Source organism: Protopterus annectens, chromosome 2.part2, assembly GCF_019279795.1.
Source record: "Protopterus annectens isolate FY-2018-M chromosome 2.part2, PAN1.0, whole genome shotgun sequence".
NCBI lineage: Eukaryota > Metazoa > Chordata > Ceratodontiformes > Protopteridae > Protopterus > Protopterus annectens.
The window spans coordinates 933,438,328-933,455,875 of record NC_056730.1 but is presented as its reverse complement, the minus strand read 5'-3'; the positions used below and the strand labels follow the sequence as shown (position 1 = coordinate 933,455,875).

The following is a 17,548-nucleotide window of genomic DNA, read 5'->3' as shown; positions in this document are numbered from 1 at the left end:
GTGAAGTGTGGTGTACCTTACAGCAGCCTAAGGCTTTGGTATACTGGTCAGATGTTGGGCTGCCCTCGGCAGGGGATTTCCCTAATGTTATAAATATTGCAAAAGTGAAATGAAAGGACATCCATTTTTACCCAATTTGCAATCATCAGCAAGTCTGACTATTTAGACCTAGTTCTCACTTTTATAGCTGAGAAAATTATTCAAAAAGAGGTGACCCCTTTGAAGATAGCTATGACATATCACCAGTAACTCACAGAAGGATGGACTGTGAACCCCATCCTAACCTGTTGTACATAGTTGCTTAGCCAATACTTGCACAATGAATAATGAAGATACAGATTAACATTTGAGGATTTTAAGTTGTCAAACATTGTGCTGAAAACTTTAACAATGTAAAGATAAGCAGCAAACACCGTCAGTCTCTCAACAAAGGCTAGTGTTACCTTTTCAAAGAATGCTACAAAATTCAGAGAGCAGTTATCGCCTTCAAAGCCCCACACTGTTACATAACTAAAACAACTAGGTGGTCTGTATCATTTTGAATACCTCCATTTTATATTCATATGATTTTATAAAGAATACTGTTCAGACCGACAGATCTAAAATTATCTGATAAGGCTCATCCTCTGTTAAACTGCACCACTACAACCTTTCACCATAGGTCAGGGTCATAGAGGTACATCTTCCCTTCACTGTCTATTGATTAGAGGTTATTTTTTTCTCTTTCAGTTTTCTAATACAAATAAAGAATTCCATATCAATACTTTCAACTTTTGAGATCAGAGTTCACAATTAACTATGGAATATTTGCCAAGAATCTTATTCAATCTAGATTTTTATGACTGCATCAGTTTCTGAAATCTATGGAGTATATCTTTTTCTGTGATTTTATATACATACATACATATATATGTGCATAATTGTGTTAATTCCACCAAAGCACTGTCTCTTACTCATTCATGCTTATGAATGCAGAAACTAAAAATGTTGCAGAACTCATTAACATAAGCACTGATGTTCAATTTTTTCCTAGGAAAAAATACTAAAAATTCCAAATTTTAACTGTCTGTTAGAAAAGCAACTGTTTTTTAACATAATTTTGCATTTCAGACCACAGCATTCATTCAGCACAAGATGTACTACTTCTCATATTTTCTAGTCATAATACTCAACTTGCTTTATTGAGTGTTCACTGACTAGAATCTGTTTTAATTTTGCATATACAAATACAAAACAAGACTAAAATTAAATCATGATAATAAATGGAAATTACAGTTAAAAATCATGGGTATAATTCATGAAATTCATCTCTTGAAAACAGAATTACATTTTTTCAGAAATATAAATCTGTGTCCCTGATAACCAATAGTATCCTAAGCAGATTTATTAGGACCGTACATGATTACAGTAATAAACTTTTAACTAAACGCTTCCTGCAGTCCAGGATTTCATTCCCTCAACCTCCATTTGCCTTCTGTGTAAGACAGTACACCTGAGTCACTCCTGGAAAAGGATAGTGGTGTCCTGTGGACTTACTTGGTTCATGGGTTTACAGGTAAGTACTAGGCTAGCTACCCTCGCGGGCCATTTCAATCATAGCCAATTTCCCATTTTGTTCTTGAAATAACCTATCCCATTTGATTGTAGACTGGCCTTGCCCATCCCATGGTCAATAATTATATAGTACCCTTAATGAGAAAAACTGGGATCATACCACAGATAATTTGAGGGGATCCATGTATGGGATAAAGCATTTAGGAGTGCCCATTAGTAGTACAGGGAGAAGTCCTGGGGTAAATTTTCTGTTTCCCAAACACAGAACTAAGTTGCACTTCAAAAAGGATGGGGAGTCTGTTCCACATCAGCGGTATCTTCTGTGAGATATACCTGCCCCTCCAAACCATTATGTTCATGTTGCAGAAGAGGTTTAGAGTCTTGTATGCCACACACAGATCACCTTCGAGTAGTCTGTAGGATGCCAAGTATAGTGACATAGCTTTGACCTGGTTTATGCAGGACATATTGTTTAGGCTTTCTATCCTTTTAATAAGGTATCTCTATCAGCATTCCAGTTACTGGACAGATACATGGCAAAGGGGCATTATATTCAATGATCGGCCTAATCAGGGGTAAGTAAAAGGGGACAATGACATCCACAGAGCTAGACACAATCCCTTTGTTTATAAGCTGTGTGATATAGGTGGCCTTTCTTATAGAAATAGACACATGTTGGTCAAAAGTTAAGTCACCATCCACGTAAGTTCCCAAATCCCAAACAACTGGGTCTTAGGGGAGCATTGCCAATGTGGCAGTTGCCTGGGTAGATGACTTCCCAAAGGATACAATAACGCATTTTTTGTCATTTAGTTGCAGTCCATGATTTTTGCACAAGTTATTTATTTGAGACAAACCTTGCTGCAGGATGGCTAAATCATCTGGGGATTCAATGACTGCCCCTAGCTTACAGTCATCTGCAAATTCTTTCAAATAGATTTTTGAAAACGTTTTACAAATAAATCAAAAAATGTGTCATGGTTTAATCAAAGAAACAATGTAAAACAGGATAATGAATTAATACAACCAATGTGGAAACTGCAAATACATACAAAGATAAAAAAGATGCAACAATAAATGGAAAGTACATATTTTTAAATTTATGCAGAGTTACTATTTAGTAACTCTGTATCAAACTAGTATATAAATTCCAGTGTTTTTCCACACTAACAAAGAATATTAGAAGGTAACAAACCAACAAAATAAAACTGATCCACTTAAAGGTAATATAAGAATATATATATATATATATATATATATATATATATATAAGAGAGATATACAAATATATATATAAATATATGGGTCTAGGATTATTCACTGAAAGCGCATTTCACTGAAACACATTTGACTGTACACAATTCCCTGAAAACTCAATTCCCTGAAAACACAATTCACTGAAACACATTTCACTGAAAGTTATATATGGCCTTTTCCCCACTGTTGTGCGACCCTGGAGTTAGTATATATAGTAAGGGGGGGTGGGGGGTGTAGCCCCCCCACCTATTTTAAATAATTTGAACTATATACATGGATACTTGCAATTCCAATAAATCACTCTTTTCTGAACTTAATACATATCTAGAATATAATGTATTAACATGTAAATGATTAAGAGGAGTGATATGGCATCATATTAAGGAAGAGAAGGATATGATGTTATATACTTTGTCTTCACATACATCCCCTTTAGACCCTGATTAGTAAATGTAGTATTAAGCTGAAAAAGATTTTGCCCTATAAAATGTGTTTTCTTATAGTAACACTATAAACCTGCAGTCTGTGGCATCCACTAATAAAGTGGTATAAAAAAAGAGGAATTAGCAAACATGGAAGCATACGAATGTTACATGTACTACTCAAATATATTGGGAAAGGAAAGGAATACACCATCTATGGACTCCAACGTTATATTACTGAATTTTGAAAATAAAACATATGCAATGTTGTACATGATATTTGCCACTTTCCCTTAATATGTACACTGATAAAAGAACTAGGAAGTGAAAACTAGGAAATTATAACATTTGATGGATAGACAGCATAGTTTAGCCATCAGTCCTGAGGTTCAACACAGTAACACTACTCACTCAGGGAAACTTAAAATATTTTAGATATATGACTGTATGTGACCCCTTAACTGAAGTGATAAGCCTCTATTACAAGAAGAAGCAAAACTGATTTTAAAAGTTAATACACTGCGGTTTATAGGTCTGAATCAAAGAAATAACTGTGGGTTTTTGAAGTAAGGGGTGGAAACTGTATATAACTGGTTAATTAATTAATATCCCTGCCCAGAAAACTACAGTGAAAAACTTCTCTAAAGCAAATTTCACACTCCTCAAAACTGAGGTGGAATCCTTCAAAGCCCCCGGGCCTGTGGAAAATACGGCCCAGACCGCAGAATCCTTTATAAACGCATTCTATGAACACCTTCAGGAATGCATGGATCATGCGATCCCAAATAAAACCAAGACCCAATCCTCCAAAGGCAGACGTCCTGTCTGGTGGACCCCAGCCATAAACAAACTATACAATAGAAGGAGGAAGCTACTAAATGATAGAGCAAAATCCCAAAAAGGGAAGGCATCACTGATCAGTATTAGCAAAAACTACGGGCACACATAAAATTGTCTAAGGCCAGCTTCGAGAGAAAAATTGCACAGGACACTAAGGATAATCACAAGGCTTTCTTTAGTTATGTTAGGAACCTGGGTGGTAATTCCCAGATATGCTCAGAATTAGTCCAAAATGACAAAAAATACACCAAACCCACAGACATTGCCAACATCCTAGCTGACAGGTTCAGCGCAAACTCCCCTCCCCACCAAAGGGCAAATATCTATCCCAGCAGAGTGCTGCCCCCCTGACATCTCAGATGCTCAGGTAAGAGCCGCCCTCTCCAAAGAAAAAACACAGCATCAATGGGACAAGACGGTGTCCCGGGCTGCATCCTACGTGAACTCCAAGAAGAGCTAAACCCAAACATAAAACTACTGTTCAATCTCAGCCTTACTACAGGATATGTGCCCAAAGAGTGGCGTACAGCAACAGTGGTCCCTCTCCATAAAGGTGGTGCCTCAACGGATCCTGGAAACTATCGCCCCATAAGCCTGACTAGCTTGGTCTGCAAAGCTATGGAAAGGATCATCATGGACCTCATAAATAAAGATATTGGGGAACCTACAAACACTGGATCCTACCCAGTTCGGTTTTGTTAAGGGCAGATCCTGCCTCTTAAACCTGGTTGATTTCTCTGAAACAGTCACCAAGGCCATTGACAAGGGGAAGGTGGTCCACACAGCCTACCTGGACCTCGCAAAAGCCTTCGATACAATACCCCACTCGGGCATTATAGATAAGCTCACCAGCTTAAATATAAACCCCTATGTCACTAGATGGATTGTAAATTGGCTCAAGGTCAGAACCCACATGGTTAGAATTGCTGGAGCCATGTCAGACTCCAAACCAGTTACAAGTGGTGTCCCACAATGCTCAGTCCTGGGACCTCTCTTGTTCGGTATATATTTCTCGGAGGTACAGGCCAACACGGAAGGACTGTGGCTGACCAAGTTCGCAGATGATTGCAAACTGGGCGCCATAACCGACTCTCCAGCTGACACAAGCATCCTCCAAAAGGGCCTCATAGAAACAGACAACTGGTGCCAGAGCCATGGCCTCAAGCTAAATGCCAAAAAGTGTATAGTCATTCCCCTTTGGCAAAAACAAAGTGCCCACAAATTACCACATAGGTGGTAATCCATTAAGAACAGAAGAAGTAATTAGGGACCTGGGGACCCATGTTGATAGCAATCACTCATTTGACAACCACGTGGTCAAAGTGGTTAGAAAAACATTTTATATAGCCCACCTAATCATGAAGGGATTCACATCTAGAGCAGGGGACGTCATTGTGCCTCTTTACTCATCCCTCATCAGGCCCATAATTGAGTACAATGCCCCTTTTGGGATGCACCTTACCAGACACCTGCAGCATCTGGAAAGACCCCAAAAGTACCTCACCAAGAGGATCAAAGGGCTCAAACAGATGCCATATGCTGCCCGGTTAAAGAAACTCCAGCTCTGCTCAGTGGCATACCGCCTGTTCAGAGGCGATCTGTGCCTGACGTATAAAGCCATGTCCAACCCGGAATTAATGGACATGCTGCACCTCAGAAAATTCAAATCCCATCGAGCTACGTGCTCGAGAGACTTGAACCTCAGCACTGAAATAAATAGGACATGCTGGAGGGACAGATTCATAACCCAGAGGTTCCCTTCACTCTGGAATAAAATCCCAGTCCAGGTTAGGCAGAGTCCCTCATTGACTCTCTTCAAGAGGAATCTTGATGAGTGGATGGGAGATCATAGGTTTACCCCGGGTATCACTTCTGTGTCACTGTTAGACAGAGGCACAGTATACTAACCTCGAAAAAGGGCATAGCAAAATAAATTTAAAATGGGTGGCGAAAGCCAAACACATTCTGGCTAGGCTTATAAATGCCCTAGGGCAGATAGCCTAGTATGAACCTATGAACCTATATATTTAAATATTTCATTAAATGGAGCATTTTATAAATGAAAGGATGTAAATAATCTGTATTCCCTTTAAAGGCATAATATATTAAGGCACCGGGGTTTTTACTTAATACAAATGTAATAGCCTTGATTTTTACCTTTTTAATTAAAATAAATAAATAAATAAATAAAATAAAAACTTGGTGTACGGCAGCCTTGGCCAACCTTAAGAGAGCTGGTGCCCAAAGCAAATGGCTCTGTTATGGCCACCTGCTATCCACTGCCCCCAACACACATCTACCAGTGCCTCCACCCCCTGCTTTCGTCATCCACCATGGCGTTGGCACATCACCCAGGTTAACTTTTCCATACTTTTTCCTACCTTTTTGCACATTTTATCTTACTCTTCAGCTTTTTCTTGCATCCTTTCAATGCATCCTAACTAGGTTAGGTGGCACTGTAATAGGATCATAGGAGATTACTAGGCAATCGACCCAGAGGTCATTTTAAGCCTAGCCGTTTCAACCCAATGTAATGACGTAAAAGTACTAGTCAATAACCAAGATTGCATTTAGAGATGACTGCCCATGTGACTATGAAAGAAATAATTAAACAAACTAAGAGTTTGGGGCCATTGGGGTTTTATCTCTCTCTCTCTCTCTCTCTCTATATATATATATATATATATATATATATATATATATACGGGTCTATGTTAAAACATCGAAAGTGCAGTTCATCGAACTGCACTTTCACGATCCCACTTTAGCGAAAGTACATAACATCGAACATGCACTTTCGCTAAAGTAAACAAAAAAAATTTTAAAATACACAAAAAAATGTAAATACTACTATTATCCCCACTGTACTGCGATCTCCACAAAAGATTTGTTAGTTGTACATCAACAGAATATGCTGATGTACAACTAACAAAACATGCAAACTGCATGTATTTTCATTTTTTACTTTGTTTTGGCGGAAGTGCATATTCGATGTTATGCACTTTCGCTAAAACTGCATGCATTTTCGTTTTTTAATTTGTTTTAGCGAAAGTGCATAATCAATGTTATGCACTTTCTCTAAAGTCAGTTCGTCAAAGTGCAGTTTGATTAACTGTACTTTCAACGTTCTGACAAGGACCCATATGTAAACACACACATACATGGGTCCACGTCTGAATCTCAAAATACTGAAATTTTGAGTTTCAGTATCTTGAGACCAGAACACCGAAACTGCACTTTGTCGAATCTGAGGTTGCCAAATGTGCAGTAGGTATTTCTTGATTTGTTTTTTTAGTGTGCTGTCACTTTAAGTCATACTGGTTTCTGGGAGTTGATGATGGCAGTCAATGTGCAGTTAGTTATGTTTGGAGATCCAGGTAAGTTTGCAGTATTTCAGGATTTTGGGTAGGAATGTGTTTTTTTAATGTTTTTGGAAGTTGTAGGAGTAGGTTAGGGTAGGTAGGTGAGGGTGTGTATGTATAGGTGTTGAGAGTGGTGATTGTTTTACATGTGTAGTGTGTGTGTTTCTAGTGCATGTAAGTGTGTGTGTAATGTAATGGGAGTGTAGGGCATGCAGAAGTAGGTGTGTTGCTGTTTTTGTGCTACTGCGACTTCCGAGTTGGCATATATAAATAGCGAGGGTGTGGGGGGTGCAGACGGGGACATAGAATAGTGTTGTGTGTGTGTGTTTATGTCCGGGGAGGGTTGGGTGTTTTTTGTTTTGTTGTTTTCTATATTTTGATCGTCGATGTTTTGGTTTTTCATGTTTGTGGAGTTTAGTTCTTCTCATCTCGAGATATTGAAATTCAGTATTTCAAGATTCAGAAGTGGATCCATATATATATATATATATATATATATATATATATATGTGTGTGTGTGTGTTTGTGTGTGAATCTGATGTCTGATATAAGAAAAGTGAAAAATAACAATTACACTAATGTTTTTCAATGTACTACTTCTAAACAGTACACTGTCCTAGATAAGCTATCTAGTGAGCTTATAATTCATAGGTAGGTACTAGGCTATCGGCCCAAGGGCCTAATTAAGCATAGCCAACAAGGTTCCCTGGCTTACGCCACCCAAGAAAGTTATTTTCCTGTGCCCCTGTCAAGCAGAGCCACAGAAGTGATCCCGGGGCGTAGTTCCTATTTCCCATCCACTTATCAAGATTTTTCTTGAAGAGTGCTAATGAAGAACTTTGCTTGACATAGTAGCTTGTTCCAGAGTATGGGAAGTCTCTGGGACAGAAATCTATCCCTCCAACATGGTCTGTTTATTGTGGTGACAAAGTTTAGGTCCCTAGAGCGTGTAGCTCAGAAAGATTAGGATTTCTTTAGTTGTAGCATGTCCAACAGCTCTGGGTTTGATATAGCTTTATATGTTAGGCAGAGATCACCTCAGAGTAGGTGATAATCTATGGAGTAAAGCTGGAGTTTTTTGAGACGGTCAGTGTAGGGCATCTGTTTGAGGTCAGTAATCCTCATGTGTGAGGTACTTCTGTGACTTTTCCAGCTGCTGCAGATGTCTTGTGAGGTACATTTCAAAAGGGGCACTGTACTCTATAATGGGTCTAATAAGTGTCCAGTAGAGGGGAACACTGACCTCTTTTTTCCTAGATGAGAACCCTTTTGTGATGAGGTGTACCACGTAGAAGGATTTTCTGACTACTGTGGCGATGTGATTATCAAAGGAGAGATTACTGTCCACCTGGGTCCCCAGGTCTCTTATTACACATTTGGCGTTCTGCCAGATCAGCAAAGACAGACAATTACTGTGTGTAATACTGATGCCCATGACAGAAATTGAAAACAAATGATGGCAAACTCTTACACTTAGATACACTGCAGCACCCCTACGCATGTATACACACACACACACACACACACACACACACACACACACACACACACACACTCAATAAATAGTAATACTGTATTTACATTGATTTTTGGCAAATGCATTGTTTGACCCTACTCCTGTCACACCAAATCAAACAACAACAGAGGTAAGTCATTTGTAAACACAGGTAGTCTCTATATCCATCAGTTACATTCAGTTTAAGACTGTGGTTAAAATAAACAAATGTCACAATAACAAAGTATTTCATAGGTTGGTACTAGGCTATCAGCCCTAGGGTCTATACAAGCCAAGCCATAGCAATTCCCTGGATATTTCTTCCCACAGTATTTACTTCCCTGGACCTCTGTCTAGCAGGGCGATTGACATGATCCCAGGGGTGAATTTCCTATCTCCCATCCAATCATCAAGGTTCCTTTTGAAGAGGGCCAAGGAGGTGTTCTGCTTGACATGTATGGGCAGTCTATTCCGGAGTATGGGGAGTCTCTGGGTCAGGAACATATCCTTCTAGCATGTTTTGTTTATTGTAATGACAAGGTTTAGATCCCTAAAGCATGTGGCTCTGAGGGATTGGGATTTCTTTAAACAGAGCATGTCCAACAGCTCAGGGTTTGACAAGGCCTTGTATGTTAAGCAGAGATTGCCTCTGAGTAGACGATATGCCACAGAGTATAGCTGGAGTTTTTTTAGATGGTCAGCATATGGCATCTGCTTTAAGCCTGTGATTCTTTTAGTGAGGTATTTCTGCGGCCTTTCCAGCTGTTGCAGATGACTTGTGAGGTACATACCAAACAGGGCATTATACTCTATAAAGGGTCTAATGAGGGATGAGTACAGTGGGACAATGACCTCCTTTTTCCTGGATGAAAAGCCTTTAGTGATGAGGTGTGCCACATAGAAGGATTTCCTGACTATTGTGGCGATGTGGTTATTGAAGGTGAGACCACTGTCCACCTGTGTCCCTAAGTCTCTCATCACACTTTTGGTGTTTAGTGCACTGCCACCTATGTGGTAATTCATGGGTACATGTTTTTTCCCAAAGGGGATAACTATACACTTCTAGGCATTAAGCTTGAGCCCATGGCTCTGGCACCAAGCATCTGTTTCTGTAAGGCACACCACTCTTCCAAATCCAGATCGTTGACTGCTTAGACTGGGCAAATGAGAAGAGGGTCAGTTGCTTTTATTCATAGGCAGTTCCCACCCCCAACCCAGTGGCCACTTCTGCATGCACTTCAGAGGTCTGATTGTGACAAAACAATGATATCCATGTAATAATTTCAAGTTTGTTTCATGCATTAAAGTATTCTAAGTTGTTTTAAACACACTGTGCATTAATCCTGGAAAGCTAGAATAATGAGAAAACAACAATGAGCAATCTTCTTCTACAGACAGCCTCATCAATAATAGTTAATTTGTCTGTGTACCTCTCATATGTTCCACTCTTTAAACATGCTCTTTTAACTTCTTATTGAAATAATGAACAATACCAAAAATATTGTGGGAAACAAAAGGTACAGAATTATGGACATATTTTAAATATTGCCCTTATGTACTTGACAGGATAAACATTTCAGCATACTATTTATAGAAACTCAAATGTATGCCATTATTTAGCAACTGCAATGCTCTATAAGTGACAAGGCAACCAACAATGAAAAAAAAAAAAACAATTCAGGGACATTTACAGATTTCACCATATCTACTTATGAATCAGAGAAAAAAACAACATAAAGGGGATGGGAAGAACCATAAATAAGGGATATTTAAAGTTAATACTCTAATTCAATTTAAATGGTAATGGAACAACAGGCTTTGTATCAACATGAATTTTCTGAACAGTAATTAGAAACCCTAATGTCTAACATTACAGACTGACTGTAATCCTCAGTAATTTACCAAAGTAAAAAAAAAATCACAAATTTTACAAGGGACAGGACAAAAGTATTTAGTTTTAGCAGGGGTATTCTGAAAAATCAGAGATACTTCAGAGGGTGAAGCCAGGAACCACTGGGACATGCTCGGTTTGCCCTACAGATGTGTCTACCACTCCATATAACTGTCTGTCAGGATGAAAAAATTACCAAAATTAAACCATTCACAAAATGTTAACTTAAAAAAACAAACAAGAAACTGTGCATTCAGTAATACTTTGAATAAGGGTGCTGATAGGGAAATGGTTTATGGTAAGGTAACATACAGGGTTATCCCTATTCGTGTTTTTTATGATCAGTAATTGAGTTGCCAAAACCTCAGAGCCGTTTTCTTTTGGCACCAGGAATAAGCCATCCCTTTTTCAAAATCATCCACATCTCATATGAATTTTCTACTTTCTTTAATTTGAGGTCAGCCTCTAAAACCCTCATCTCATGAATATGTTTCCCTTCTGAAATAAGGGCATGACTACAAGACAATCTTTGAATTGGTTTTTAAAGTTGAATACCAACAGCTATACCTAGATTTTATAAGGGAACAAATGGGTGTCTTTCTTGTTTGAGGGACTATAAGGATATGCAAAACAATATTTTTACAATAGTAACCATGACTAAGACTTTTCAACTATTTGATTGTGGTGTACCATGCTGGGATAAATTAATATGGCTGTTTGCATTTGCACATGTAGTACATTTCAAGCTGGGCAAACCAACAGGCCTTGGAACAGAGGATATATTTGCAAATCAGTGATATTAGTTGCAAGAGGGAATGTAGTCCTTTACTCAGGCTTATTCAAAAACAATCCGGAACAGTGTTTGCATTGCTTACATTGATAAATTAATTTATCAACTCCATGGGGAAGGCTGGCATTTGATTTTAAATACAAAAGAAAAATTCTAGATTATTAATTTGGAAGCTCTATATGCCCTGGTTTAAATTAACATTCTACATTATTAATTTGGAAGCACTTTATGCCCTGGGTCTAAATTAAGTTATTTAAATTGTACACATATTATATGACTGGCCACCTTTTATTTTTCTGTCATAAGGGGCTTTTACTTACTGTATAAATTATATGAAGTAGAATATAAGCAGCCAAAGAATTAATTTAATGATTCAATTAACTAAATTATGTATGTGTTGAATGCACTTATTGGAGATGTACTGTGATTTTCATATAATTCATATGTTGAAGGCTTAATTATTTTCCTTTTATATTTTGCAACATTTCCTAGCAATGACTGAATAAGAGTTCCTGCTTCCTGTTGATTTATGGTTGCCAGTCATGACAACGGCAATGGGGAGGTGACAACTGCCATTCTGTAATGGTAATTCTGGGTTAGCCATTTATTATAAAAGTTCTGATTGGTTTATGTCATACTAGATGTGACTGATGATACTTTGTTAGTGAAGCTGGATTGTCATTTCTGAAGTTACTACTCTGCTAAAACTTTACATATTCTTTTTCTGAGTGCCAGAATGTTCATTGTCTTTATGTATATATGTATGAATATAATATGTACGAGTGCAGTTGGTCAACACTCACTTGTGAGAGACATCTGAACTGCTATAGACATTGTACGACAGGATGTTTGGTCAAATTCATGTTTGGGTGACTTCCAGATAGTAGACAAAGGTAAGAGAAGGGGCTGGGGGGGGGACTGTATGCAAGTGCATGCGTGTTTTAGGGTTAGAGTAGAAGTTATGTAAGGAACAGATTGAATATGTGTGCAACTGGGAGTGTTTTGGGTTAGGTTAGGGGCCAGATTTCATGTGTGTATGTGTGTGTGTGTGTGTGTGTGTGTGTGTGTGTGTGTGTGTGTGTGTGTGTGTGTGTGTGTGTGTGTGTGCGTGTGTGTGCACATCTGTGGTGACTGAGTGGTCTTGGCAGTGGTAGTGTTATAGCAATATTTTTTGCAGATAAACTACATGTTAGGGTTAGGATTAACCATTACCCTAAACATTTACATTCTCACACACACTAAATCTATCCACTTACCTAACCCTTAGATCTACTGCAAAACACACCCACACAGTTTCTTATGTTTGCATCCCATCCCATGGGCACCTGAATGTCGATCAACTTTTGTGCTCCTAGTTAGAGTCTTGTTGTAATCTCTTGCTTTAAAGTTATTTACATTACTTTGTTAACAAATGTGAAAAATAATGACTTTGTATACCTGTTGTTGCTCACTGTAAAAGTAGAACATTTGCTCACAAGAAACATTAATTTTATAGATATGTGTACAGTGAGCAGATTTTATTCTTAATAATACTCATTCATCTTAGATTTTAATAAAAAGAGATCTTTTTGTTAAACATTTTTTGTCTTTCTTTGTCCGATTACCTAAATGAAGAAAACATCTCTAATACAAATTCATTTAGTAGAAGTTTTCTGCTGAAAAATGATTGTCCACTTCAGTTTTTCTGTTACTTGATACTGAATGCTATGACTACTGCTGATAAAAAGATAAATATGTTCAAGTGTCATAAACGAAAATATCTAAATGTGTACTTAAAATAAGTTACTGCCAAAGTATATTTACACCACAGATCATGCTTACAGAATGGAGATACACTATGATGCATTACATGAACATTTCTTTGGATTATCTAAGCTAGTTACCTAGATCCCGTGTTATGATACACATGTACATGCATGCACACAGCATTTCTCACGTGGCAGATATGAGTTTTTTTGAGACTCAAGTCCATGACCCCATTTCACTGACACAGTTTACCTCTGTATGAAATGAGATGCGGCTGGCCAGAGTATAAGTTGTGTTCCTGCTCTGAGGGTGCTTCTTTGTTACCCACTTTTGTATGATCATGGAACTTGTCTAATAAATTAAGGAATTCTGAGAGCAAAGTCATCTACTTGGGGAACATAAGAGGCTTCCCCCTGCAAAAACATTGTTTAGTTGTTATGTCGGTTGATTATTTGGGGAATGTGTTTGTCAGTCATTTGTGATCAACGGGTTACATTTTGTCATTTGGGTAATTTAGCATTTATAGGAGAAGCCACAGTCTTATGCATGCATACATACATACACACACACACACACACACACACACACACACACACACACACATGATTAGGCAGCTGTAATAAACAAAATTACTGTTTTACAAGAAATTTCCAAATTCATTACATGTTTGTGAGAGAATTTTTAGAGGCAAACTTTGAAATGAAACCCTAAGAAGTGAAAATGACTTCATTTATTTTATTTGCTCTGACCAAATCTGTTTGCATTTGCAACGCAGAGTACAGCAACTATGAACATGGGAGACTTAACCGTTATGAGGGGTGTAGCTCAAGCCTCCACATAATTCCTTGATGAAGAAACTATTCATTACGAATCAGACAAACAAATTTGTTAGGTAAAAGAGATCATCTTCTAATGTAAAAATAATGTAGAAAGTATAAAACATCTCTGGATATGATGAGAAGGTAAATTCTAAGTGTCTGAGCATGACTGCTATACTTAAACTATGTCTCTCTCCAAGTACAGTAACACATATAAGCATGAACAGGAACAGTCAGCTCAAATTAATTAACTTCCGTTACGTCATTTGCTATTAGACATGAAGAAACTGTGCTCCACTTTGATCAGTTATCAGATATCAGTTCAAATTATAATGGCTTGATTTTACATCCTTGTTTTTTATGAAATTAATACATATTGACTGCAAATTACAAACAAAAATCAAATCACAACATTTATTATTCCAACATTATGCCAATTCTGCCTTAGGAATGACAGCTAACATAATGGTTGTAGAAAAGTGCAATTAATATCACTTTATAGACTTGAGTTAATTGAGGTCAGAAGTTTGCAGCCTGGGATTTCCAGAGTTTATTGATAAATGCTGGATTTCACAAATTACTAAACCATTTAATCTAAAGCAAAGTCCCCAAAATATACAAGTAAGGGAAATAGCCCTGGCACCAGCCTCCTCTTATTATACTAACTTAAAAGATAACACATCCTAGAGAAAGTTATATTTTGTTTCTGCTTATATTACATTTGTGCATCACAGACTATGATTTGGCAGGATACGTGTTGCTGTCACTTGAAGTGTCATGTAACTTTAAGTAAATGTTTGCAGTCTCTGTTTCACTGCATTAACTGTTCAACTATTGTGCATGCTGTCCTGTGATATCTCTGATATTAGGTGCCCTGAAAAGAGGTAAATAAACAAGTTTGTTTTTTAATTACTTATTCCTTTCTCAGAGTTTGCATAACCTGTGGGTAGTATATTCAGAGAGTGAGGGTAACAGAGCAGTGCTTCAACATTGTACGGTGCAAGGGCACTTATCCCCTGCAAAACTGTTTATTAGCAACTCTTCTGCAATTTGTTGACTTGCAGCATTTTTCCACAAAACAAAACAATTATGATCTTACAGTTAGTGCACATTAAACTAGCCTATAAAATGAAATGAATCAGACTGATAAGAATTATCACATGATAAGTTTACATTTCAGAAGTTTCTTACCTGGAGCTCGGCACCATGTAGTTGCTGGTATATTTGTTTTCAAAGCAATAGGCTTGATGTGCCAGTTACTACACTTGTATGCTAAACAAACAATAAAACAACATACACTTAGTGTTCTTGTACGAATGTTTTCACTTTTAAATGTTTCTGCTTCATCCACATCAAGAAACTGCAATGTCTTACCACTGAGCTAAAAAATGCCTCTGTGATGGTGCACCCTATTAAGGGGTATTACCACACTGCATTTGGTTTTACTTTCTCATGACTTCTTTACCGAGTCTCCTTTCCTCCAACAAGGTCCCACAATTGTTTTGCATCTTTTACAGACCCCCTAAGAAACTGTTACAACTGTATGTCATCTACACCCTGTTTATTCACACACAGAACTAGTACCGGAGGATAAGGAACTTACACTGGAGCCTCTCCAGAAGCTCTGTCTCATAAATAAACTAAAATGAAAGCAGATAAAGCTGGTGCTCCCTTAAACAAGTACATTAAAACAAAATATATATAAAACAAAGGAGTTAGCCAATGAAATAAATAAAACAAAGGAGTTAGCCAATGAAATAAACAAAACAAAGGAGTCAGCCAATGAAATAAACAAAACAAAGGAGTTAGCCAATGAAATAAACAAAACAAAGGAGTTAGCCAATGAAATAAATAAAACAAAGGAGTTAGCCATTTGTTACAAACTTGTATTCCTTACTGGTGTCCCAATGAGTGTATACAAACCAAAGTAGAAGGAGGGATGAAATAATATCAGTGATTAAGTCACAGCCTTGATAAAAGTCAGACAGTGCACAAAATCAATACAGATTACTGAAGAGCCTTAATCTCAGTTCTAAATGGGTTTGTATACAATAATGGGAATGCAGTAGTGACAATGGAGAAGTAAGAATGCGGTACAGAAAATGGTCAGCTTTAAAAGAGAATTTCAGGTGCATAGGAAATTTTGAGAGAAAGGCTCAAGAAGCAGACTGAAGGCTGGCATTTTGAAACCCATAACTTTTTATACACAAATCTTGAGTCCAGATGTACATATGCCCAGATGTGTATATGCCAAAATGCATCTCCAGCACTCTGGACTTTATACAAGTGGATGAGGATGACTGGGCAGATGGAGGACATAATGAGATAAAGACAAACTTTGAATACATGTCTAACAGAGTGATAATACCAAAGGGAACATAGAAATTAATGTACAGAATAGCAAAAGTAAAAATATTTTAGAATACTCTGCACAGCAATGCAAGGTACATATAAAAAGTGTACACACCTCTGTTAAAATGCCAGGTTTTTGTGATATAAAAAAATGAGACCACAATAAATCATTTCAAAACTTTTTCCACCTTTAATGTGACATAACTTCTACAATTCAATTGAAAAACAAACAAATCTGTTAGGGGAAAAATATAAAAATGAACAATAAGCTGGTTGCATAAGTGTGCACACCCTTAAACTGATACTTTGTTAAAGCACCTTTTGATTTAATTACAGCATTCAGTCTTATTGGGGACACACCTGCCATCAATTAAAGACTCTGATTAACCCCAAATAAAGTTCAGCTATACTAGAAGGATTTTCATGACATTTATTTAGTTGTCTGCTACAGCAAAAGCCATGGTTTGCAGAGAGCTTACAAAACATCAAAGGGATCTCATTGTTGAAGGGTATCAGTCAGGAGAAGGGTACAAAAAAATTCCACAGCATTGGAAATAACATGGAACACAGTGAAGTCAGACATCAAAAAGTGGAGAAAATATGGGACATCAGTGATGTTGCAAAGAACTGGACGACCCTCTAAAATTGATGAAAATACAAGACGAAAACTGGTCAGGGAGGCTGCCAAGAGACCTACAACAACACTGAAGGAGCTGCAGGAATTTCTGTCAAGTACTGGTTGCGTACTACATGTGACAACAATCTCCCATATTCTCCATATGTCTGGACTATGGGGTAGGGTTGCAAGACGGAAACCTTTTCTTACACAGAAAAACATCCAGGCCCGGCTAAAATTTGCAAAACAATACATCAAGTCTCCCAAAAGCATGTGGGAAAATGTGTTATGGTCTGATGAGACCAAGGTTGAACTTTTTGGCCACAATTCCAAAAGGTATGTTTGGCGCAAAAACCACACTTTGCATCACCAAAAGAACACCATCCCCACAGTGAAGCATGGTGG

General features: G+C 37.7%; 1 protein-coding gene across 1 annotated transcript in view; it reads right to left on the bottom strand.

Moving 5' to 3' along the window:
- LOC122795855 (xanthine dehydrogenase-like) overlaps nt 1–17,548 on the bottom strand; it is a 5,725,158-nt gene that overhangs the window by 2,787,768 nt on the left and 2,919,842 nt on the right. Inside the window, exon 25 of the mRNA XM_044064255.1 lies at nt 15,367–15,447. Coding sequence (XP_043920190.1) covers nt 15,367–15,447 — 81 coding nt within the window. The remainder of the gene's footprint in view (nt 1–15,366; nt 15,448–17,548) is intronic.